This window comes from Elephantulus edwardii, unplaced genomic scaffold, assembly GCF_000299155.1.
Source record: "Elephantulus edwardii isolate Elephantulus edwardi_28Jun2011 unplaced genomic scaffold, EleEdw1.0 scaffold00007, whole genome shotgun sequence".
NCBI classification, from domain to species: Eukaryota; Metazoa; Chordata; class Mammalia; order Macroscelidea; family Macroscelididae; genus Elephantulus; species Elephantulus edwardii.
The window spans coordinates 37,549,226-37,570,547 of record NW_006399757.1 but is presented as its reverse complement, the minus strand read 5'-3'; the positions used below and the strand labels follow the sequence as shown (position 1 = coordinate 37,570,547).

Here is a 21,322-nt window from a genome sequence, read left to right as displayed (position 1 = left end):
AGATGGTCAGTCTCTTCCTGTTGCAATTTACAGTCCTGGAATCTTGATGAAGAGTCACTATGAGCTGGAAACAATTTGACACCAGTGCAAGTCTGAGTTCTCCCCAAGGTCATAGAACTAGTAAATACTTACACTGGGATGCAAGCCCAGGTCAACATGACTCTCAAACTCCCGCCCTTAACAACCATGTCTAGTGCACCAAAATGAGAAGTATTGCAATCATTAATGAGTAGAGCTACAGATAAGAAGTCAGAAACCAGGGCTCATGTTTCATTTCTCCTAGAGATACCTACAAAACTTACTTCTGTGTCTTTTATGGCAATTACTGCATTCTGCTTCTTGGAAATGAGTTCCCCTAGTTTATAAATCCTTTAGGTAGGGACAATTCATTGCCCCTTGTAAAAAAAATAAATAGTGCTATTTACCAATTTACAGGAAGAGCTCTGGTGACTTGGGGGTAAGGAGTTGTGCAGCCAATCCAAAGGCACATGGTTCGAAGTCACCAACTGCTCCTTATGAGAAAAATAGGCAGTTTTCTTCTCAAAGGAGAAACTGCCTCTGAAAATCTGCTGGAGAGTCAGCTATGAGTCAGTTCCAACTTGATGTTATGCAACAACAACAACGGTAACACAACAACCTGTTTACTGAGTTCTGAACTTTAGATACGTATTATTTTCTTTAGTCAAAGAATGTCAAATGTCATAGCTTGGTGACACTGATGGATTGTGTCAAAATGAATCATAACTGCCTCTTAACTAGCAATGTGACCAAGCAAATAACTCTGTTAAGACCCAGCTTGCTCATCTAGAAAGCAACTCCAATGGTCTATGACTTCATCTTACGTAGATTGCAATCAACACCATTGGTACCAATAGTCAGGAGATCAGGAGACCTAGTGCATTAGAAAAGTCAGCAATCAGGGACCTCTCTAAATTACTGAGGAGTAATGATAGCAGGCTGAAGACGAAGGTGTGCTTGATTCTGGACATTGTCTTTTCAAACACTTACTACAAGAGCTGGATAATGAATAAGGATGACAGAAGAATTGATGTCTTTGAGCTGTGATGTTGGAGAAAAGTACTGACAATCCCATGGACTGCCAAAAGAACTGATAGATAAGTCTTGGAGAAAGTATAGCCAGAGAGTTTCCTTGGAGGTCAAGATGATAGAGCTCCACCTCTCAGACTTTGGACATGTTGCTAGGAGAAGCTCTTCCTTAGAGAGGGACATCATGCTGGGAAAGGTGGAGGGACAGCAAAAGAGAGGAAGACCCTCAGCCAGGTGAACTGACACAGTGACCGCAGCAACAGCTCAAGTATATCAGAAATTATGAGGATGGCAGAGGACAGGTAAGGGTTCAGATTTGTTGTGAATAGAGTTGTTACGAGTCATATTTGACCCAACAGCCCCTACAAAATACACCTTTTTTTCTTTTTTTTTTTTCTTGTTCTGTACCATCGAATCGGATCCAACTGGCACAGGAGAATATTGCCCCTCCTTTTTCAGTGGAGCATGTGGTGGATTCGAGCCGTGCTCCTTCGGGATTGCAGTGCAGCTTCTTGCCACTAGGCCACCAGAGCTCCCTAACGACATTTATATAAATGTGTAGAAGATGGCATGATAACATGGGAGTAGAGTGCTTGGCTTCTAATAGGTTCCCAATAAATATTACCTATTTTACTAAAAATTGGGCCAAATGGCAGCATCATGATAGGTGGTGAAGAGATTGAGATTGTTGACAGCTTCAGTTTGCTTGGATCTACAATCAACACTCTTGGTACCAGCAGCCAGGAAATTAAAAGATTAATTGCACTGGGGAAAGTCTGCTGTCAGAGAACTCTCCAAAGTACTGGACAGCAATGATGTCAGTCTGGAGACTAAGGTGCACTTGATAAAGGCCATGGTTTTTGCAATTACTTGTTATGCAACAGAGAGCTGGACAATGACTAGGGATGATAGAAGGAGAGTTGATGCCTTTGAGCTGTGGTGCTGGAGAAGAGCATTGAAAATACCATGGACTGCTAGGAGAGCAAACAAGTTCGTCATGGAGAGGGTTAAGCCAGGCTACTCCTTGGAGGCAAGGATTCTGAAGCTTCGTCTGACATACTTTGGACATGTAGCAAGGTGGGATCAGTACTTGGAGAGGGATGTCATGCTTGGGAGGGTGGAGGGACAGTGCAGGAGAGGAAGACCCTCTATGAGATGGATTGGTTCAGTGACTAGGGTAATGGGGGTAGGTGTGTCGGAGACAATAAGATTGACACAGCATAGAGCAGGGTTTGGGGCTGTTGTACTTAGGGTTGTTATGAGTTGCAGGTGACTCAACGGCAGATAACAACAACAACAACAACAACATTTTAATAAACTGTGAGCTCTGGTGGCCTAGTGATAAAGGGTTCTGCTGCCTGTCCAAAAGCACACAGTTTGAATCCACCAGCTACCGAGCAGGAGGAAGACGGGCAAGCTCCTCCTGTGTGAATCACAGCCTCTGAGAATCCACTAGCGGGTCGGCTATGAGTCAGCACCTGCTCCACAGCTTATAGCAACAACTACACAGTAACTAAACTTAAATATTTTAAAAAGTATGTCCCTGAGGAGTTAATGTATTTGTTATTAACAGAAGGATTAGTGGTTCTAGTCTACCCAGAGGGACATTGAAGGGAAGGCCCGAGAACCTACTTCTAAAGAAGCAGCCATTGAAAACCTGTGGAACACAGTTCTACAGTGATGTGCAAAGGGTCACCAGGAGTCAGAAAGTACTTACTGTCAACTGTATTAGGGCTCTAACATTTAGAATAGTGAAGGATGCATGAGAGCACAGGGCCTAGGGAGCACAGGCCGAGGGATACTTGTTTTGAGGTCTGATATTAATAGAACTGAGTTTGGGCAACAGTTCTGCTGAGGATTATTGTTGCAAGTGGAGCTAGGGAGAACTTCTGCCCTGCAGCATCTCTGAGCAGTGCTGACCAAAGGGGTAGAGGGACTGTGATGATAGAAATGTCAAAGGGTCTTACTGAAAGCAAAAGTCTAATGCTCCTCGACTTTCTACTCTATCCTTGGACGAATTCTTTAGTTTCTAGTTTTCAGTTTGGTAGACTGGGTTTTGGGTAGCCAGGTTTCGTGGCATAAGTATCTTATAAAGATTTCCACAGGAAATAAATTGTATCTCTTCCATCCTCTGGCCACCACAGTTGCTCACAGGGAATTTGCAGGCCCATGCAATCTATTCTTGTGGGGTAATCCATGACTGGCACCCTCTTGGGGGTTGGGAATTTGTTTTATGAAAGGTGGATGCTTCTCAGACCTGCAAACAGGAAGGATGGAGTTGTTGAAGCTCAAACTGATTTCAGTGAACTTTCCATCAGGTAGGACTATTAGAAAAGCTGGAGGAAAAGGTGAAGTGGAAGAGAAACAGATGCCTCCAACACTGTCCTGATGCTCGCGGATTATTATGTAACCTGCTGACAGAGAGAAAGATGTATTAGCAACTAACAAGAACACAAGGCAGAATGAACTAGGAACTTCCCTCATAATAAAAGCAATGGGCTGAGAAAGTCAGAAAAAAAAAGGAGGAGTTAGAGTTGACAGACAGTTGACAAAGACTAAGTGAGATTAAATGCGGAAAGGCCATTGTGGTCAGAGCAAACTGGGAGAAAGGCACAAAGGAGTTTAACTGCCTGAACAGGAATTGGCAAGTGATTCAGGCACTAGTCTGGTGTGTGAGTCAAGCAGAGGTGATGGGAGGACAGCCTGGCCGATCTTGAACTCAGTGTTCAGAGCTTTCTGTTGTTACGTGCCGCTGAGTCAACTACAACTCACCACGACCTTCAGAACAACAGCTCTGAACCCTGCCATATCTTGTACCATCCTCATAATCTCTGTTATGCTCAATCCCAAGATTTATACCCCTTCACAGGCCCATTGTATCCCTGAAGACGCTGGCAGGCATGGTAGAAGGCTCATTCAAATGCGTCTACATCCCTCATTAAGACTGGCATGTAGCTATGCAAGAACAATTGCAGTTAGTTGACCTGCAATTGATTAGTGCAGTGTTCCTCTGAGAGGTTAGGGGGCTGTCTTTGAAATAGTGCCAATTCAGAAAGTCTGAAACCAGTTTAGGATGAGACAAGTACAGAAACTGAAGGGACATAGTGAGAAACTTCTATAGCTCTTTCACACTGCCCTTGCAACCAGATTAATATTCTGTCTAGCCCTTTATTCTTCTTTTCCAAAAAGTATTGGTCTATAATAAATTGGGGAGGGGGAACCCTGGGAAGTACCACATTACTTGGCATGATACATTTTGAATAAAATTCAGGCTCATTCATTTTGACTTTGCAAATTCAGAGTTTTGGATACAGTATTCTTTTTTCAGATGATGATGTACCTTAGGGCTTCCATTGCTGCATAGAGACTATGGAGGAAGAAAAAAGTTGACAATTATACATCTGATCAGGGATTAATCTCTGTATTTATAGAAAATTATTAGCACCTCAATAACAAAAAAAGGACAAAAACCCAATTACAAAATGAGTAGAGGACCTGAGAAGATACGTGACCAAAGGAGATGCTCACATGCCAGAAGACACATGAAGAAATGCCCCAAATCATTATTGTTGCGAGGTGCTATCCACTCGACTATGAATCATGACCATTTGAACAGTGGGTCTAAACCTTGTCCTATCCTGTGCCATCCTCACCATCTCTGATGGACTCGAGCTCGTTGGTACAGTCACTGTGTCCATTTGTCTTGTTGAGGGTCTTCCTCTCCTTCTCTGACCCTTCACTTTTCCAAGTATGATGTCCTTTTCTGAGGACAGGCGCCTCCTAAAAACATGCTCAAAATATGTGGGACAAAGTTCTACCATTCCTTGCCTCCAAGAAGCACACTGGTTGCACTTTCTCCAAGATATGTTTGTCCTTTTGGAAGTCCATGGGTCATCCAGTACTCTTTCTCCAACACTACAATTCTAAGACATAAATTCTTCTGTCATCTTTCCGCATTGTCCAACTTTCAGAGGCATAAGAATTAACTGAAAAGACTTGGATCAGATAACGTAGTCTTTAAATTTACGTCATTCTCCTTAACACCTTGGAGAGGTCCTTGACAGCAGATTTACCCAATGCACTATATCTTTTGATTTCTTAATGACCAGTGTCAAGGCTGATTGTGGATCAAGCAAAATTAAATTGTTGACAACTTCAATTTTTTCTTCATCTATCAAGATGGTGCCTACCGGCCCCAGTGGTGAGGATTTTTATCTTCTTGATGTTGAGATAGAATTCATATTGAAAGCTGTAGTTTTTATCTTCTGCAGCAAGTATCTCAAGCTACCTGGACAACTGTCTGAAAGAAATCCATATTTGTTCCCATTCCCCTCCGAGAAGGTGTGGAAATTATCAAACAATATCACATACAAATAAAATATTATAGAAGATTATCTCAAAACGGCTGGAATAGTACATTTATAGAGAACTGCCTGAAATTTAAGCTAGGCTTTGAAGAGGTAGTGGTACTAGGGATATCATTGCTTATGTCTAATAGATCTTGGCAGAAAGAAGAGAATAACAGAAGAATGTCTATGTTTTATTGACTATGTGTGCAAAGACATTTGACTGTGTGGATCATAACAAATTATGGCTAACATTGAGATGAGTGAGAATTCCAGAACACTCAATTATGCTCATATGAAACCTGTATTTAGACCAAGAAGCTGTTGTCTGACAGAGCAAGGGAGCGCTGCAAGTTTTAAAATCAAACAAACTGAATGTTAGGACTAAATCCTTTCCCTATATCAATCCAATTTGTACAATGAGCAAATGATTTGAAAGGCTGAACTCCATGAAGAAGAACGTGGCATCAGAATTAGAAGAAGACTCACTCACAACCTGTGTTATGCAGATGACACAAGATCATTAGTGATTAAAAGACTAAATATTTTTTCCATGGATTCAGACCTGACTCAGACCTGACCCACCAGTTGGTTTTCAGAGGTAGTAAATCACAGATTAGAAAGCTCATCTTTGTCCCATGCATTAGTGATTACTGATTACAGAGGTACAAATAAAAACAGCACTGCATTGGAACAGATGAGAGGAAGACCTGTCTGAGAGGAATGCATGATTAGACATTACACATATGACAACATTCTTGAACAAGAGATGTATTGCAAAATGGATTGGGGGAAGGAGGAAAATGTGCAACAATGAATGAATGAAAACCTAACCTCTCTGTAAACCTTTGCTAAAATAGAATTTAAAAATTTTTTTAAAAACACCCCATAACAAAAAAAAACCCCAAAACCCAACAATGAGATCTCATCTCACTCCAGCAATAACAAGTTCAGTAAGACAATAAAAACAACAAAAGCTGTCAAGGGTAGTAAGAGATTAATACACTGCTGGTATTAATTTAAAATGGTGCAATAACTGTGGAAAGAAGTTTGGTGTTTCATTAAACTGAGGAGCCGAGGTCAGCTGAGGGAAGGCAGGAAGATAGGGAGCGGGAATGGGATGGCATGGAGCTTTGAGACTGGGGCTGGGTGGATGGAAGACAATTGGAGTCCCTGTCCAGGGTAGGTGCACGGAGAGTTGAGAGAGAGTGCCCAGACAGTTAAGAAGTGGGATTGGGATACAGGGAGTCAGGGTGCATAATGCAATTCTAACATAATGCATGTTTTGTATAATAACCTGGTCTTTGGAATTTAATAGTGTCCCTATGTGAGGGAGAGGGAGCCATGATGGTGTAGTCCACAGAGAGTTGCATTGCTAACACAAAGACACTTCTTCAGTGGTTCAAATCCACAAATGGCTCCTACAGAGAAAGATGAGAATTTTCCTTGGTGTTATTTACAGCCTCAGAAAACCCACTCAGCTGAGGAGGGTGAGCTGTGAGTCTGAACCCATTTGATGAGTTTTGAGTTTATGTGAGGGAGAAGGATGGTAGGCTCCTCACTTTACGATGTAAACCCTTGGAAACCTGATGGAATAGTCTACACGTGGGAACCCCCTCCACGGGGTAGTGGTTTTTTGGTGTGTTTTTTGTTTGTTTCTATGGTCCAAGATTGTCCAGCTCACTTCACATTACTAGATTTCAGGTTTTAAGGCAGAAGGTTTTTTGTAACTTAGTGATTCTGTGAAAACAAGCAGGGCAGAATCTACGGCTTTAATCTGTCTTTTTATCCCAGCATAGTGCTCGGCGCAGATTAAGAAAATTGATAATCTATTGGGAGAGAGGGAAGGGAAGAGGACATATTCTTTTAAAAAATGACAGTGAATTACATTAAGACAAAGTTGAGCATGGCCCATAAGTGTGCAGTATTTTGAGTATAAAGTCCATTAACAATAATAGCTATCACTTCGCTGGCTCATTCACTGCCATTGGGTCAGTTAGGGCTCATGATGACCCTCCGTTGGGTTTAGGAGGCTGTAAATTGCTCATGAAGAGACTTTCCAGCTTTCTCCGGCTCCGCTGCTCGTGGATTCCAACCACCAAGACCACACAGCCCAACTCACCATGGACTAAGCTACAAGGTACCTCGCTACTAACTTGTGTCAATACTGCTGTAGGCTACTTCAAATACTGTTGCAGTATAATAATCCCAAAACTTAGTGATTTAGAACAACCACTTTGTTGTGCTTATAGATTCTGTGGGGCAATGATTTTCACAGAGTGTGCAGGAGTAGGTTTGCCCCTGCTCTGCAAAGTCTGGGCTCCAGATGGCAAGATTTGATGCCTGGCAAAGTCTTGAAAACTGGGGTCTGGAATCACATCTTCAGTCGCATGCCTGCTGGTTAATACCAGCAACTGGCTGGGATCTTACCCGGGGTTGTTGACCAAAGCTCCTGCATGTGCTTTTTCCAAGTGACTTTGTCTTCCTCACAGAATAGTGGCCTCAGGTTAGTAGGACTTCACAGTTCAGGGCTCTAAAGGTGGATGCCCTGATTTACAAGGCAGAAACTTTGCAATTTTTTAAATGGCCTGTGCTTGAAAACACAACTTCATAATTTCTCTCACATTCTGCTGGTTAAATGAAGTAACGGACCTATTCAGATCGAAGAATAGGGGAACTGATCGTTAATGCGCCATCAAATCAACCCTATGAATAACAGATTGAAACTTTTTCCTATCCTGTGCCACCCTCACAACTTGCCATGCTTAAGCCTGTCATTTTAGTCACTGAGTCAATCCATCTCGTTAACAATCTTCCTCTCCTTCTCTGAGCTTCTACTCTCCTAGAATGATGTCTTTTTCCAAGGATTGACCCCTCCTAATAACACAGCCAAAGCACGTAAAATGAAGCTTTCCCATCCTTGCCTCGAAGGGGCACTCTCGTGGCAGGGTTCTCATGGAACAAATGGGACAGGCGATGTTGTAAATGATCACATTTGGGAAATACAATCTCATACACATATATTTTCTATGAAATCCTACCATTGCCCTTGGAAGTAGGTATTATTATCCTTCTTTGAGGGATGATACCACAGCTCATAGAAATGAAATAATTTGCTTATAGATAAAGCCAGTCCATGCCAGAAGCAGACTTACACAGTCTGTCCAAAGTGGGTACTTTACAATAACATATGACGATGCGTATGCATCAGACAACAAAGCGTAGGAAACCAATTTCTTTCTTAACTATCCTGCCATAATTTGGAACTAACACATTATAATAAAAAATAAAAAAATAAAATAAATTTTAAAAAATAAACACAAAACAAACAACACTCCAAAACCACTCTCTTTTGCCGCTAACAGAATAGTAGAAGATTAACCTTTCACTTTTCTGTGTATAGATTGAAAGGTATGGAGATAAGATGCACTCCTTTCTCGGTTTTGGACCATGTAGTGTTTCCTGTTCTGATGACTACTTCCTGGTGTAAGTATAGGTTTTGCGAAAGCACAGTCAAATATTCTGGGATTCCCATTCTTCTCAGAGTCAGCCACAATTTATTGTGATCCACACAGTCAAATGACTTTGCACAGTCAATGAAACACAGATAGACCTTCTTCTGGTATTTTCTGCTCTTAGCTAAGATCTGTCTGACATTGGCTGCAGAAGGTCAAGGGTCAAGGACTGCAGTCTTCAAAATGGATTAAAGTTCAACATTGAAAAGACAAAGTTTCTCACCACTGAGCCAACTGACTGCACCATGATAGATGGAGATTGAGATTATTGACAATTTCAGCTTGCTTGGCTCTACAATCAACACTCTTGGAACCAGCAGTTAGGAAATAAAAAGATAAATTCACTGGGAAAGTCTACTGTCAGGGACCTCTCCAGAGCAGTAAAGAGCAATGAAGTCAGTCTGGAAACTAGGGTACACCTGATCCAGGCCATAGTCTTTGCAATTACTTACTATTCTTTAGAGAGCTGGACGGACAGTGACTAAGGATGATAGAAGAAAGATTGACAGCTTTGAGTTGTAGTGCTGGAGAAGAGTATTGAACATATCATGGACTGACAAGAACAAACAGGTTTGTCCTGGAGAGGGTGAAATCAAGTTGCTCCTTGGAGGCAAGGATTCTGAAGCTCGGTCTCACATACTTTAGAAATGTTGCCAGGAGGGACCAGTCCTTGGAGAAGGACATCATGCTCGATAGGGTGAAGGGAAAGCGTGAGAGAGGAAGAACCTGGATGAGATGAATTGACATAATAACCCCATTACCATTGGGTTAAGTGTGTCGGAGACAGTGAAAATGGCTCAGGATAGGACAGGGTTCTGGGCTATTGCGCATGAGGTCGCAGACAACGCGATGGCACGCAACAACAAAAACCTCAAATTATTTTAGAGTCAGATATTTTAAAAAACCCAATTATTGATTTTTACCTTCTCCTATAAATTGTCTGTGTGATTACTGTAGCTAAGGCTGTCAGAACTGAAAAGAATGTCTCTCACTGCCCTTCATTTCAAATTAGTCTTCTTGTGGTGGGCAAATTCTTTCACTGTTTTAAAACTTACTTTCACTTCAAATTCACTTCAGTCATGGTTCACCCATAAATGCGTGATCCCCTAAAAACCCCATTACATAAAACTATATCCTCAAGACACCACCACCAAGAATAAACCCGCTTCTATAAATAATTACATTTTAGACATGACAGAAAATGTAAACATTTTATTTGGCAGTTGTTTCTGAACACATTGAATAAATAAATGGAAAAGTACATATTAATATTTCTTTTGGAGTAACAGATACCATTAAACAGTTATTTACACATCTTCACTGCAAAGAACAGTTACACAATTCCATTTTGTCATATAAAAGGTAACTTCCCACACCACTGGACTGGACAGTTAAGGATGGAGATACTGGGAGTGCTTGGTTCTAGTAGTCTCAATGTTTGAAAGGCATTCATTTGCAAGTGTGATAAGAAGAGTCATCATGCATTGAGTTCATCCGGGTCATGTACTGTAGAAAGTTTCTGATGGCAGCCACAGAATTTGGTGTGTCATGCGCTTAAGTCAACTATGACATGTTTGTAAATCTGTGTGTTTCCCTTAAAACTGGAAGCAAAGAGAAAATTACGCTTATTAATTGACACATGGGTGAATGATCTCGGCGCCTGAACATTTAATTCCTGGAACTTCACAAATCTGGCTTTCTCTGCATCCCAGTTATACACTTGAGTGAAGGAGTAATCACTTCCGAGGATTGCATATTGATAATGATTTATCTGAAGCGGCTGAAACACCATGGATCCTCGCGATGGCATCCTCTGGATATCCTGAAATGAGGCACCTCCCCATTTCATGACTTTGGAATCGCCTATGAATCTTGTCAAGCAAATGTACACGTCACCTTTCACCGAGAAGTGCTTTACGGCGTAAACATCTTCCATGTTAGGAATGTCAGTTTGGTTAGTGAATAATTGTGTTGCTTTGTTCCACTGGTAAATCACAGGACGCTGGGAGCTACTGGACAGAATTAAATGAGGTGTTCTGAGTGCCTGAGGCGGTCTGGCTATTTCTAGGTATTCCACATCAGTGTCCCTATACCATGCATGTAAGGACTGATGGGAGTAGAATCCATTTCCGTTCCATTTGTAAATGGTCGTAAAACCAGCTTTTGAACTGTCAGCAACGACAAAGTACCAGTTGTTCTCAATCTTGAATGTTTCAATGTCATTGGGTTTTCGGATTTTGAGAATTTCAATATCCTGAATTTTTATGAATTTGTTTGCAAAACTGTCTCGTTTATAGATGTGAGAGCCACCAAAGAGTTGGGCCACAATGACATAGAGCTGAGTTTCAATGACTATAGGCTTGCACACCACAGTGGACGTGCCTGGGAAAATACAAATGAGAGATTAACTGTATGGTCATCTTGGAGGACACAAGTGGATAGCAATGAATTGAGTTGAACTGCCTATGTGCTTTCCCAATCATCTCATTAAATCTTCCTAACCATTCTATAAGATGCAAAGTCTTCCTTTCACTGAAGCTCAGAGGGACTAAGCCCCACTAGAAAGAGGCAGAGTTGGGATTCAAACCCAGGCCCACTTAACTCCAGTGTCTCTGTGCTTTAAACCTAAGGTGGGTTGAGGTTAGCTGTCCCAGGATTTCCAACTTGGGCTAGAATCTCACAGACTTCTAGAATCAACACATGATGATGGTTCGAGCTGTGGTCTAAGCAGCCTGCATCTCTACTTGAAATTGATTTCCCATCAAGCAAGGTTTCAGTCTATTATACACAGCATTGCTATGAGTACAACAGATCATAGATGGCACCTAACAACAACAATAACAAAATGTGAACTGCCTCCTGCTGGAGAAAAACTTTCTTTTCCTCTAAGGAAGGCAGGAAGAGGGTTGCCAATTGTCACTTTTCTGAAGCTTTAGGTCACCAGTGGCAGGAGAAAAGAGCAAGAAGAATCCTTGAGAAAAGTGAAATCAGGGTACAGCCACAGAATGTGTTCCCTGGAGGGTATTTTGGAAAATCTTAAAAACTTTCTAGGCTCTGTCCTTGGCCTGGCTCAACATGCCAAGGACAGTAAGGGTTTGACAATTATCACTGAATTCTGGTCTCCTTCCCAGAAAGCTTCTCACTTTGGAAATTAAAAAATAGTCACGGTAAATCTAGGCCCCAGACCCTTCTGAATGCAGTCCTAAAGCTCAGAAGGAATAACTTTTACATTCCCTCTTTCTAATAACTGGCTTCATGCATCCACAAAATTGTTTTATTTGTAACTTTTTTTATGGGCTAAGCTGATTTTGTGACTTTTCAGAAATCAGTCAGTGTCTCTAGATTTCCATTTTCTTTTCTTCCTGATGAGGGGTTTGAACTAGATCAGGGATGGCGAAAAGATCTCAACACATGTGTCAGTCAGCATTGTCTGATAAGAGAAAAGCCTGGAGAACTGTGCTGAGGACTCTGCAAGGAAGAGGGTCAGGACAGATTAGCAAAGCCTGTCTGTGGTGGGAAAGGCATATGTAACATCTATTTATCACTCTAGATAAGAAATCTTAGTGGTGTAGAGTGTGAGTACCAAGCTGCTAATGTAAAGGTGGGCAGTTTTAACCCACTAGGCACTCCATGGGGGGAAAACAGGCATTCTCCTCCCATAAAGATTTCAGCCTCACAGAATCAGTGGAGGGTTGCTATGAGTTGGAACCAAGTCAATGAGAGGTGGTTGGCTTTGGTTTAGACTAGATAAGCTCTCAACGTCTACAAGGGTAGACAAGGCAATTGATGAACTGTACACAGGGAAGAAGAGTCGGGTTTAGATTGGAGGACACCTTTCTACAGTCCTTTGGAAGATAGACCCAGGCTAAAGGAAAAAGGACTTTTTCTACTAGAAAAAGAAGGATGATTCTGTGAGGATTCCAATTTAGAGACAGTCCCTTCATCTGGCTCAAGTCGGTATTCCCCAGAACTGTCTTGGTCCTCTGCACAATGGAGTTAATGACCACTACCAAATCCAATTACTCTCAATGCCTTGCCCTGCCCTAGGAGTAGGTTTTGATAGGCAGATGTGAGTGCTCTTAAGAGCAGATGTAAATGTACAGGTAAGATTGATGGAAACATTTTAGAGGGAGCATCATGTTCTTTTGATGACTTAGAGATTTAAACGTTGCTAAGGCAGGAAAGAAATTTAAGATAAAGTAAAAGTGTTCATGGAGAAATGGAGTCTCATGGTCAAATTATGTGTATAACAAATACTAGAAACAGATTTCTTCACTGCAGGACTTCTCAAAGCCTCAAATTTGTATGGGTGGCATAAGTGGTTTATGATTGGCCACTAACCAAAAGGCCAGTAACAATTGCCAATATGGAGAAAGTTTATAGTTATTTATAGGGTTATTGAAGTACAAAGAATTTTTGTCAGAAAGCTACATTAATATATTTTAGAAGTAATGTTTGTGAAACAAAAATTTGGACTCATTTGTTTATGATAACTCCTTAGTAAGAAATCAGGAATAGGGGCTCAGGGAAAGTAAGTGGCTTACCCAACTACTTTGTGCCAAACTTGAGTTAGAATCCATGAATCCTGGTCCAATATTTCTTTTCTAAAGAAAAATAATCCACTTTTTGTTTTGTATTTTTTGTATTTATTATGCTACTTTCTTTGAATATAATTGTATTATAATAATCCTGTGAGGTGGTTGTTCTCATTTTACATATGAGGACATTAAGGCTTAGCAATCTCAGAGAATACTGTACATGGTAAAGATGGGTTTAAAGTCACTCTACGCCTGAGCAAAGTTTTTCCTTATACCATTCATCTTTTCCTGTCCTTGGCTCCAGTCTTGCTACTCAAAGTACAATGAAGCTCATACCTGTAATGTTGTCATAATTCCGGAAGGTCTTTTCTACATGATCCCATTCGAGGAAAATGCATTTTCCAGTAAATGGCTGAGCAATGACTACATATTCATCGTTCAAATAGGAAAACGTGTCTATGGACAGTGATTGATAAGGCAGGTCTTGAGACTTTGCAAATTCTGCAAAAATAAAGAAAATGAGGAAGAGTACTAATACTAATGCTTCTTTCCTTGGCTAGATTTCAAATATCTATAAGAAATACATTTCATTTAGAAAGACACATTAAATTGGCAATTATACTTTGCTTTTAAAACATGACGTTTTAACAGTTCATAATATTTTTAAAGTTAGACTGGTCAGTTAATCTTTAAGATACGGGAAAAAACCCCAAGCTACCAGTTCTTGTGCACACACACAACACACACATTTAGCCCGTATGGTTTTGAATAGATTACCTGTAATGATGCAATCAAAATCCTTAGAAGAGAGACTATTGATTTTGCGCTTCTTGTATGCTGGGGGGTCTTCACAGTAGATGTCTTCAACAGTTGCATTGGTGTGATCCAGCCATTCCACCAGCCATTTCAACTTACAGTCACAATTAAATGAGTTCCCCCTTAGGTCCCTGAAAGACAAATTGAAAGCTACTTTTTCTGTGTGACGGGCTTACCTACCCTAGCATGAATTATAACCTTTGGCATGTACGAAATGATGTTGTCTGCCTCCAGGCCTTGAGGTTTACATCTTGCCCTATAATCTGTCTAGAACATAACTGACCATTTGCTTTGGGGCACTAGGGACATCATAGCCAATGTTAGATAGATCATGGCCAAAAGCAGAGAGTATCCGAGGAATGTCTATCTGCATTTCATTGACTATGCAAAGACATATGACTGTGTGGATCACAAAAAACTGTGGCTAACCTTGAGAAGAATGGGAATACTAGAACACTTAATTGTGCTCATGTGAAACCTATACTTGGACCAGGAAACAGCTTTCAGAACAGAGAAGGAAAACACTGCATCGTTCAGGATCAGGAAAGGTGTGCATCAAGGATGCATCCTATCTCCATACATTTTCAATCTATATGTAGAATAGATCATTTGGGAAACTCAGCTTTATGAGGAAGAGTATGGTCCCAGGCAGGATTGGAGGAAGACTCATTAACAAGATATGTTATGCAGATGACACGACCTTACTTGCTGAAACTGAGGAGGACATGAGGTGTATGCTGCACAAGGTCAAAGACTAAAGCTCAACATCAAGAAGACAAAGATTCTACCCCTGGGCCAATTGGCAGCTTCATGATAAATGGAGAAGAGATTGAGATTGTCAACAACTTCAGCTTGCTTTGTCCCACAGTCAACACTCTTGATATCAGCAGTGAGGAAATCAAAACATGAATTCCATTGGGAAAGTCTGCTGTCAGGGACCTCTCCAGAGTACTGAAGAGCACAAGATCAATCTGGAGTCTAGGGTGTGCCAAGGCCAAGGTCTTTGCAATTACCTGCTATGAGTCTGGATGATGACTAAGGATGATAGAAGAAGAATTGATGACTTTGAGCTGTGGTGCTGGAGAAGGGGACTGAATATACCGTGGATTTCCAGGAGAACAAACAGGTCAGTTCTGGAGAGGGTGAAACCAAACTGCTCTCTGGAGGCAAGGATTTTGAAGCTCCATCTTACATACTTTGGGTATGTTGCCAGGAAGGACCCGTCCTTGGAGAAAAACATTATGCTTGGAAAGGCGAAGGAACAGAGCAAGAAAAGAATACCCAGAATGAGATGGATTGACTCAGTGACTGCAGATGTGGGATTGGGTCTGTAGGAGACAATGAGATTGGCTCAGGTTAGGGGAGGGTTCAGAGCTGTTGTACATAGAGTTGCTATGATTTGCAGGTGACTCAGTGACACATAAACAACAACAATTGGTCCTATTTTTAAAAAAAATATTTTATTATACTTCTGGTGAACTTTTATTCGGCAAATCATTTCCACTTGATAGTTTCTATACAAATTGTTCAATGACATTAGTTATATCTTCCACAATGTTTCAACATTCTATTGTGTTTTGTTTGTTCTATTTCTAGTGCCCTTGTTTCTCTGCTCTCTTATTTCTCATCTTGGCTTTAGGGTAATTGTTGACTATTTGGTCTCATAGAGATGTTTTAAAATTGGCATAGTTCTTATTATACTCACTATACGTCTTTTACATGTCAGTCTGTTGTTTTACCATAAAGTAATTTCAGGGGATCATTTTAGTTCAAAGTTTAAAGATTATTTCAGGACAATAGTTTCAAGGTGTCCTCTAGTCTCAACTAGTCCAGTAAATCTGAGATTTTTAAACAATTTAAATTCTCCCATTCGATTAAGATCTATTCCCTATCAAGTTCTTCTGGAGTCAGGGTAGATAAGTCTTCATAACTACCAAATTAATATTGGCCTGTGCATATATAAAAGTAGGATCATATAGTTTTGCTTTTTTCACACAATTGACTAATTTCACTCAGTATTTCTATAGTGAAAGGAATTCCTTTATATGTCCTTTGTGGGGTAATAAAGCTTGAAAGTCTTCTCAGGACTTACTGAGAAGTTACTTTTACTCTAGTTTTGTCCTCCAGAGAGTTCCTAACTTTTGTCCAAGTAAACTGAAGATTCCTGGCTAAGCTGTAAACAACTTGATTTTAATACTTGATGTCTGGTCCTGAGCTACAGCCTGCCCTGTGATTGGTATACACCCTGCAGCGACTGGTCTGACAATAGACTATGTCAATGAGGTGAGTTGCAGTTCAGTCGCGCCTACTATGCAAATTAAGGATATGCAGTTTACACAGAGGGGACTAGTTAATTTGTGGCCCTTTTGGGAAAGTCTATGCCTTGAAGTATGTATAAGCTTCATCTCACATACTTAGGCATACTGCTAGGAGACAACTTGTTTATTCATTGGAAAGGGACAACATGTTTGGAAAGGTGGAGGGTCAAAGAAAGAAAGACCCTTAATGAGATGGATTGACACTGCTGCAATGGGCTTGAATGTGTCAGAAATTTTAAAGATGGTACATGATAGGACAGGGTTCAGATCTGTTGTTCATAGGTTCCCGTAGGAGTCATACATGATAGCTCCTAATAACAACAACAGCATGCCTTGACAAAGATATGTAGCTGTAGATATGGATGTAAAGAGAGAGAAAAGATTGAAGTTTTCAGTGATTTCTTCTTACTTGGATCCACAATCCACCTCCTTGGTACCACAGTCAAGAAATCAAAAGATGAGCTGCACTGGGAAAATCTGTTGTCAGTGACCTCTCCAGAGTACTAAAGAGCAATGATGTCAGTTTAAAGACTAAGGTGTAACTTATCCAAGCCACTATCTTCTCAGTTGCTTGCTCTACCTCTGAAAGTTGGACAATGACTAAGGAAGAAAGAAAAACTAATGCCTTTGTGTTGTGGTGTCGGAGAAGAGCACTGAATATTCTATAGATTGCCAAGAGAACAGGTAAGTCTGTTTGGAGAAAGTGAAACCAGGGTGCTCCTTAGAGGCAAGAATGGTAAAACTTGGTCTCACATACTTTGGGTGTGTTGTTAGAAGCTGCCAATCCTTAAAGAAGGACATCATGCTCGGAAAGGTGGAGGCTTAGTGTAAGAAAAGAAGATACTCAACGAGATGCATTGACACAGTGTCTTTAACGATGAGCTCAAGTGTGTTGGAGATGGTGAGGATGACACAGGAGAGGGCAGGTTTCAGATCCATTGCTTATAATCATAGTCGACAGCACTTAACAATAATAAAATATGTATTTAGAGTGATCTATTATCTCTATCTATCCATACTTTAGTGCCAATCTCACAGAGTTTGAGCAAACAGAAAACAGCAGAGACGAAAAAACATTTTTAGAAACTTACAACAGGGGTTGTTGTTGTTGTCTTCTGTCAAGTAAGAACCGACCCATAGCTGACCATCTCGCAGGTTTTCAGAGGCAGTTAATGGAATGGGAGGAGATTGCCCATCCTCTCACAGAGCAGCTGGTGGCCTCAAACCACTTGCCTTTGGGACTGCAGCACAGCTTCTTGCCACTAGGCCACCAGAGCTTCACAAGATAGGTACACAGATTATACTGAAGACAGGGAGAGGCACAGAGATGGAGCCAGCAGTAACGGATAGCATGGCCTATGGGAGCGTGCTGGAGAGCTTATAGAAGGTCTGAACGGGTGAGAGTTTTTGAGAAAGTTGTCCTCCATTGAAGGAGGGAGACTGCCTACTACAATGCCTCCTGATCCTGATGCATGAGTTGTAGCCTGTTGAACTTGATCCTAAGCGGGGCCCTATTCCATAATAAGCCACTTAACTATAAGTATAGTCTGCGAGTTCTCCCTATAAATATGGTCTGTGAGTTTGGTGCAGTTATTGCAATGGATTAATGAACCCAGAAGAGAAGTAGAGAGTGCTATGGGAGGGACAGCTGTTGTCAGAATTGGTAAAAGGCCGCATAGTAGAGGTATGTCTAGGGATTAGCCCTCGGCTGATCTTGATGCTCAGTATCCTCCGTAAAGTTAGGCAGGTCCTGACAGTGCTAACATTTCAGCTTAGAGATTTTACAATTAGGTCTTCTAGATCTATCCATATTATATTGTGGTTTTTGGACTCGTCACATTATTCATGGATGTGTAGTATTTCATTGTATGCATGTACCACATTTTGCTTATCTGTTGATGGCTACTTAGTTTCTTTTGTTGTTGTTGTTGTTATTGTTATTGTGAACAATGCTACAATGAATATGTTCATCCCTGTCTCTTTATTTTGATCTCTAGGATGTACACCTAGGAGTGGCATTACTGGACCATAACCCACTGTATTCTTGAGAGCTGCACAATCAAGGAACCTCATTATCTTACTCCTCTTTCCATCCTAAGTTGTAGCTCAATCTACAGCTGCACTGTGCAGTTGAAAAGCAATGCAAACCACAAATAGAATTGTATAATGTTTATATACACATTTAAAAAGAAAAAAGCCAAGTAAAATAGATTTTTAATAGTGTATCTTATTCAACCCAGTTAATACAAAAGTATTATCATTTCAACACATAGTTATTATAAAACATCAGACATATTGCATCCTTCAAAAAATACTAAGTCATTGAAATCCCATAGGCATTTTATATTTACAATGTATCTCTATTTAGATGCTAAATTTTTATTATAAATACTTGATCTGTAATTAGATTTCAGTGATAGTGGAAAACTGTATTTACCTTCTCAGCTTGTTCCAAACATACTTAAAAGTTCTCTAATAAATGAACTTTTTCCTCTACTAATTGAAAAATAAATGGAACTGATTAAATAGTCTAATTTTATATTTAAAATGAAAAAAATGAAATAAAATGTAAAATTCAGTTCCTCAGTACACTAGACACATTTCCAGTGGTCAGCAGCCAGCTCTATGTGGTCAGTGGCTATTATGTTATACAGGACTGGTCTAGGGCCTAAGTTGAGAGAGCTATTTACTTTTCTTCTTCCTCACCAACATAATTAATTCTGATCCTAGTCCACGGATTGGAGAAGAGTGTTGAATATACCATGGACTGCTAGGAGAACAAACAGGTTTGTCCTGGAGAGGGTGAAGCCAGAATGTTCCCTGGAGTCAAGGATTCTGAAGCTTCATCTGACATACTTTGGACATGTTGCAAGGAGGGACTGGTCCTTGGAGAGGGACATCATGTTTGGGAGAGTGGGGGGACGGCACAGGAGAGGAAGACCCTCGATGAGATGGATCGATTCTGTGAGTGGAGTGGTGGGAATGAATGTGTTTGAGGCAGCGAGGTTGGCACAGGATAGAACGGCGTTTAGGGCTCTTGTACATAGGGTTGCTATGAGTCGCAAACAACTCAATGGCACATAACAACATTCCACGGACTAAAAATTCAATTTAATAAGAAATGACTTTGATACAGCAGAGCTAACCAAACAAACAATAATTCATGTCTGTAATAAACCACACTGCACAGACAGTTTAAATTTCCGTGTATAACTCCAACTCACCATTTTCTCTTTATTACTTAATGTTCAGGAATTTATCCCTCCTTCTAAAAATCCTCCTTGGTCAAAAAAAATTCCTAAGATAGATACCACTTACTCTTTGTACATACACATAGCACGTATTTTTTTTTTTTAAATGCAGGTATTTTAAAAAATTAAAGGGATGTATACATACATACATTGAAAAAATCAAAACAAAATGCACCAAAAGGCAAACTGGCAGACATGAATAAGCCTAAAAGGTCAAACCCATTATGAGATTCTCTGGAGAGACTGATTCAATTTCAAATATTTTCCCCTCTAAAGTACGGAGTAGGGGGGGGGATGTACAGGCACAGGGATGGGCCAGAGGGTCTCCAATGAGCTACATCCTTGTCTCCACGGAGTATCACCTAACTTCCAGAACATTCCCAGAACTGATCTCATCTCCCAATAATAAGAGTCATGTGTGCCAACTTTTCTGGGCAGGTGGTAAAGCAGAACGGACAACTCTGATTTATCTAGGACTTTTCTTGGAAGTGTCCTGAACCTGATTTTCTCTTAGAAAGAAACCACTACTTAGAAACTTGGGGATGGAGGAGCTGCTGGAGGAATACTACAAAGAACAAAGAAAAGGGCTTAGTGATAGGAGCTTAAATGCTAAGTTTAGAAGAAATCACTTGACTCAGGGTTTTTGTTGTTGTTGGTATTAAATAAAAATTGGGTTTTGTTTCTACTCTATGGTAAAATAGTAGAAAAAGAAGAAATCTTTTGTTTTCATATGTCTTTTCATTTGTTCCTGTATTCTACCTTAAATATTTAAATATCCTTCTGGTGTTCTTGGGGGCGGGGGAGGGCGGCACTTAATGAAGGAAATTGCTTTTGAACATACATTACTTGCTTTGCTAACAGCAAAATATACAAATTCCTTGCAAAGATCTTTCATTCTGAGGCTTAAAAGTCAAAGTTTGAAAGCTCTTTTGTTTGAAAAAGGGTCAAAAATAATTAAGTTCATTCCCTTCCTGGGGCTTAAGCCAAATTCCTGGGGATTAAGGATTGTTCATTCTAATGAGAAAAAAAGGCAAACTTGTCTCCCTTCCCCCATTTCCTGCTCTCCTTCTCTGTTGATTGACCAACTAACTCATGGGTGTAACCTTTCATCTCTGCTATGTCAATTTCCCAGACTCCTCTGTTTTTACTTTGTAGCCCTATTTCCTGGACTGCATGAGAAAAAGAAAAAGATCTTGAAATGTCTATCCAGGCCTCCCTTTTGCCCCCTCTCCAGCCCCTCAATATCACTCCCTCCCACACTCTGCCAAAGAAATGCCTGCCTACTATAGGATCAGAACTCCCCACGTGAAGGTCCATGTTGTTGTTGTTGTTATGTGCCATCGAGTCGTTTCCGACTCATAGCGACCCTATACACAACAGCTCTAAACCCTGCTCTATCCTGCGCCAACCGCACAGCCTCTGACACACCCATCCCGATGACCCCAGTCACCGAATCAATCCATCTCATAGAGGGTCTTCCCCTCCTGCGCT

At 40.7% G+C, this 21,322-nt stretch overlaps 1 protein-coding gene across 2 annotated transcripts in view; it reads right to left on the bottom strand.

The window, feature by feature from the left end:
• Nucleotides 1-10,099: 10,099 nt before the first annotated feature.
• The window catches only part of LGI1 (leucine-rich, glioma inactivated 1), a 61,769-nt gene continuing 50,546 nt past the window's right edge, over nucleotides 10,100-21,322 (bottom strand). The window contains exons 6-8 of one of the 2 annotated variants that reach the window (XM_006880357.1): nucleotides 14,224-14,393; nucleotides 13,783-13,947; nucleotides 10,100-11,290 (exon numbers count right to left, since the gene is read on the bottom strand). In XM_006880357.1, the coding sequence (XP_006880419.1) occupies nucleotides 10,455-11,290; nucleotides 13,783-13,947; nucleotides 14,224-14,393 (1,171 nt within the window). In that variant the 3' untranslated portion in view covers nucleotides 10,100-10,454. The remainder of the gene's footprint in view (nucleotides 11,291-13,782; nucleotides 13,948-14,223; nucleotides 14,394-21,322) is intronic. The other variant, XM_006880358.1, reaches the window with a different exon arrangement.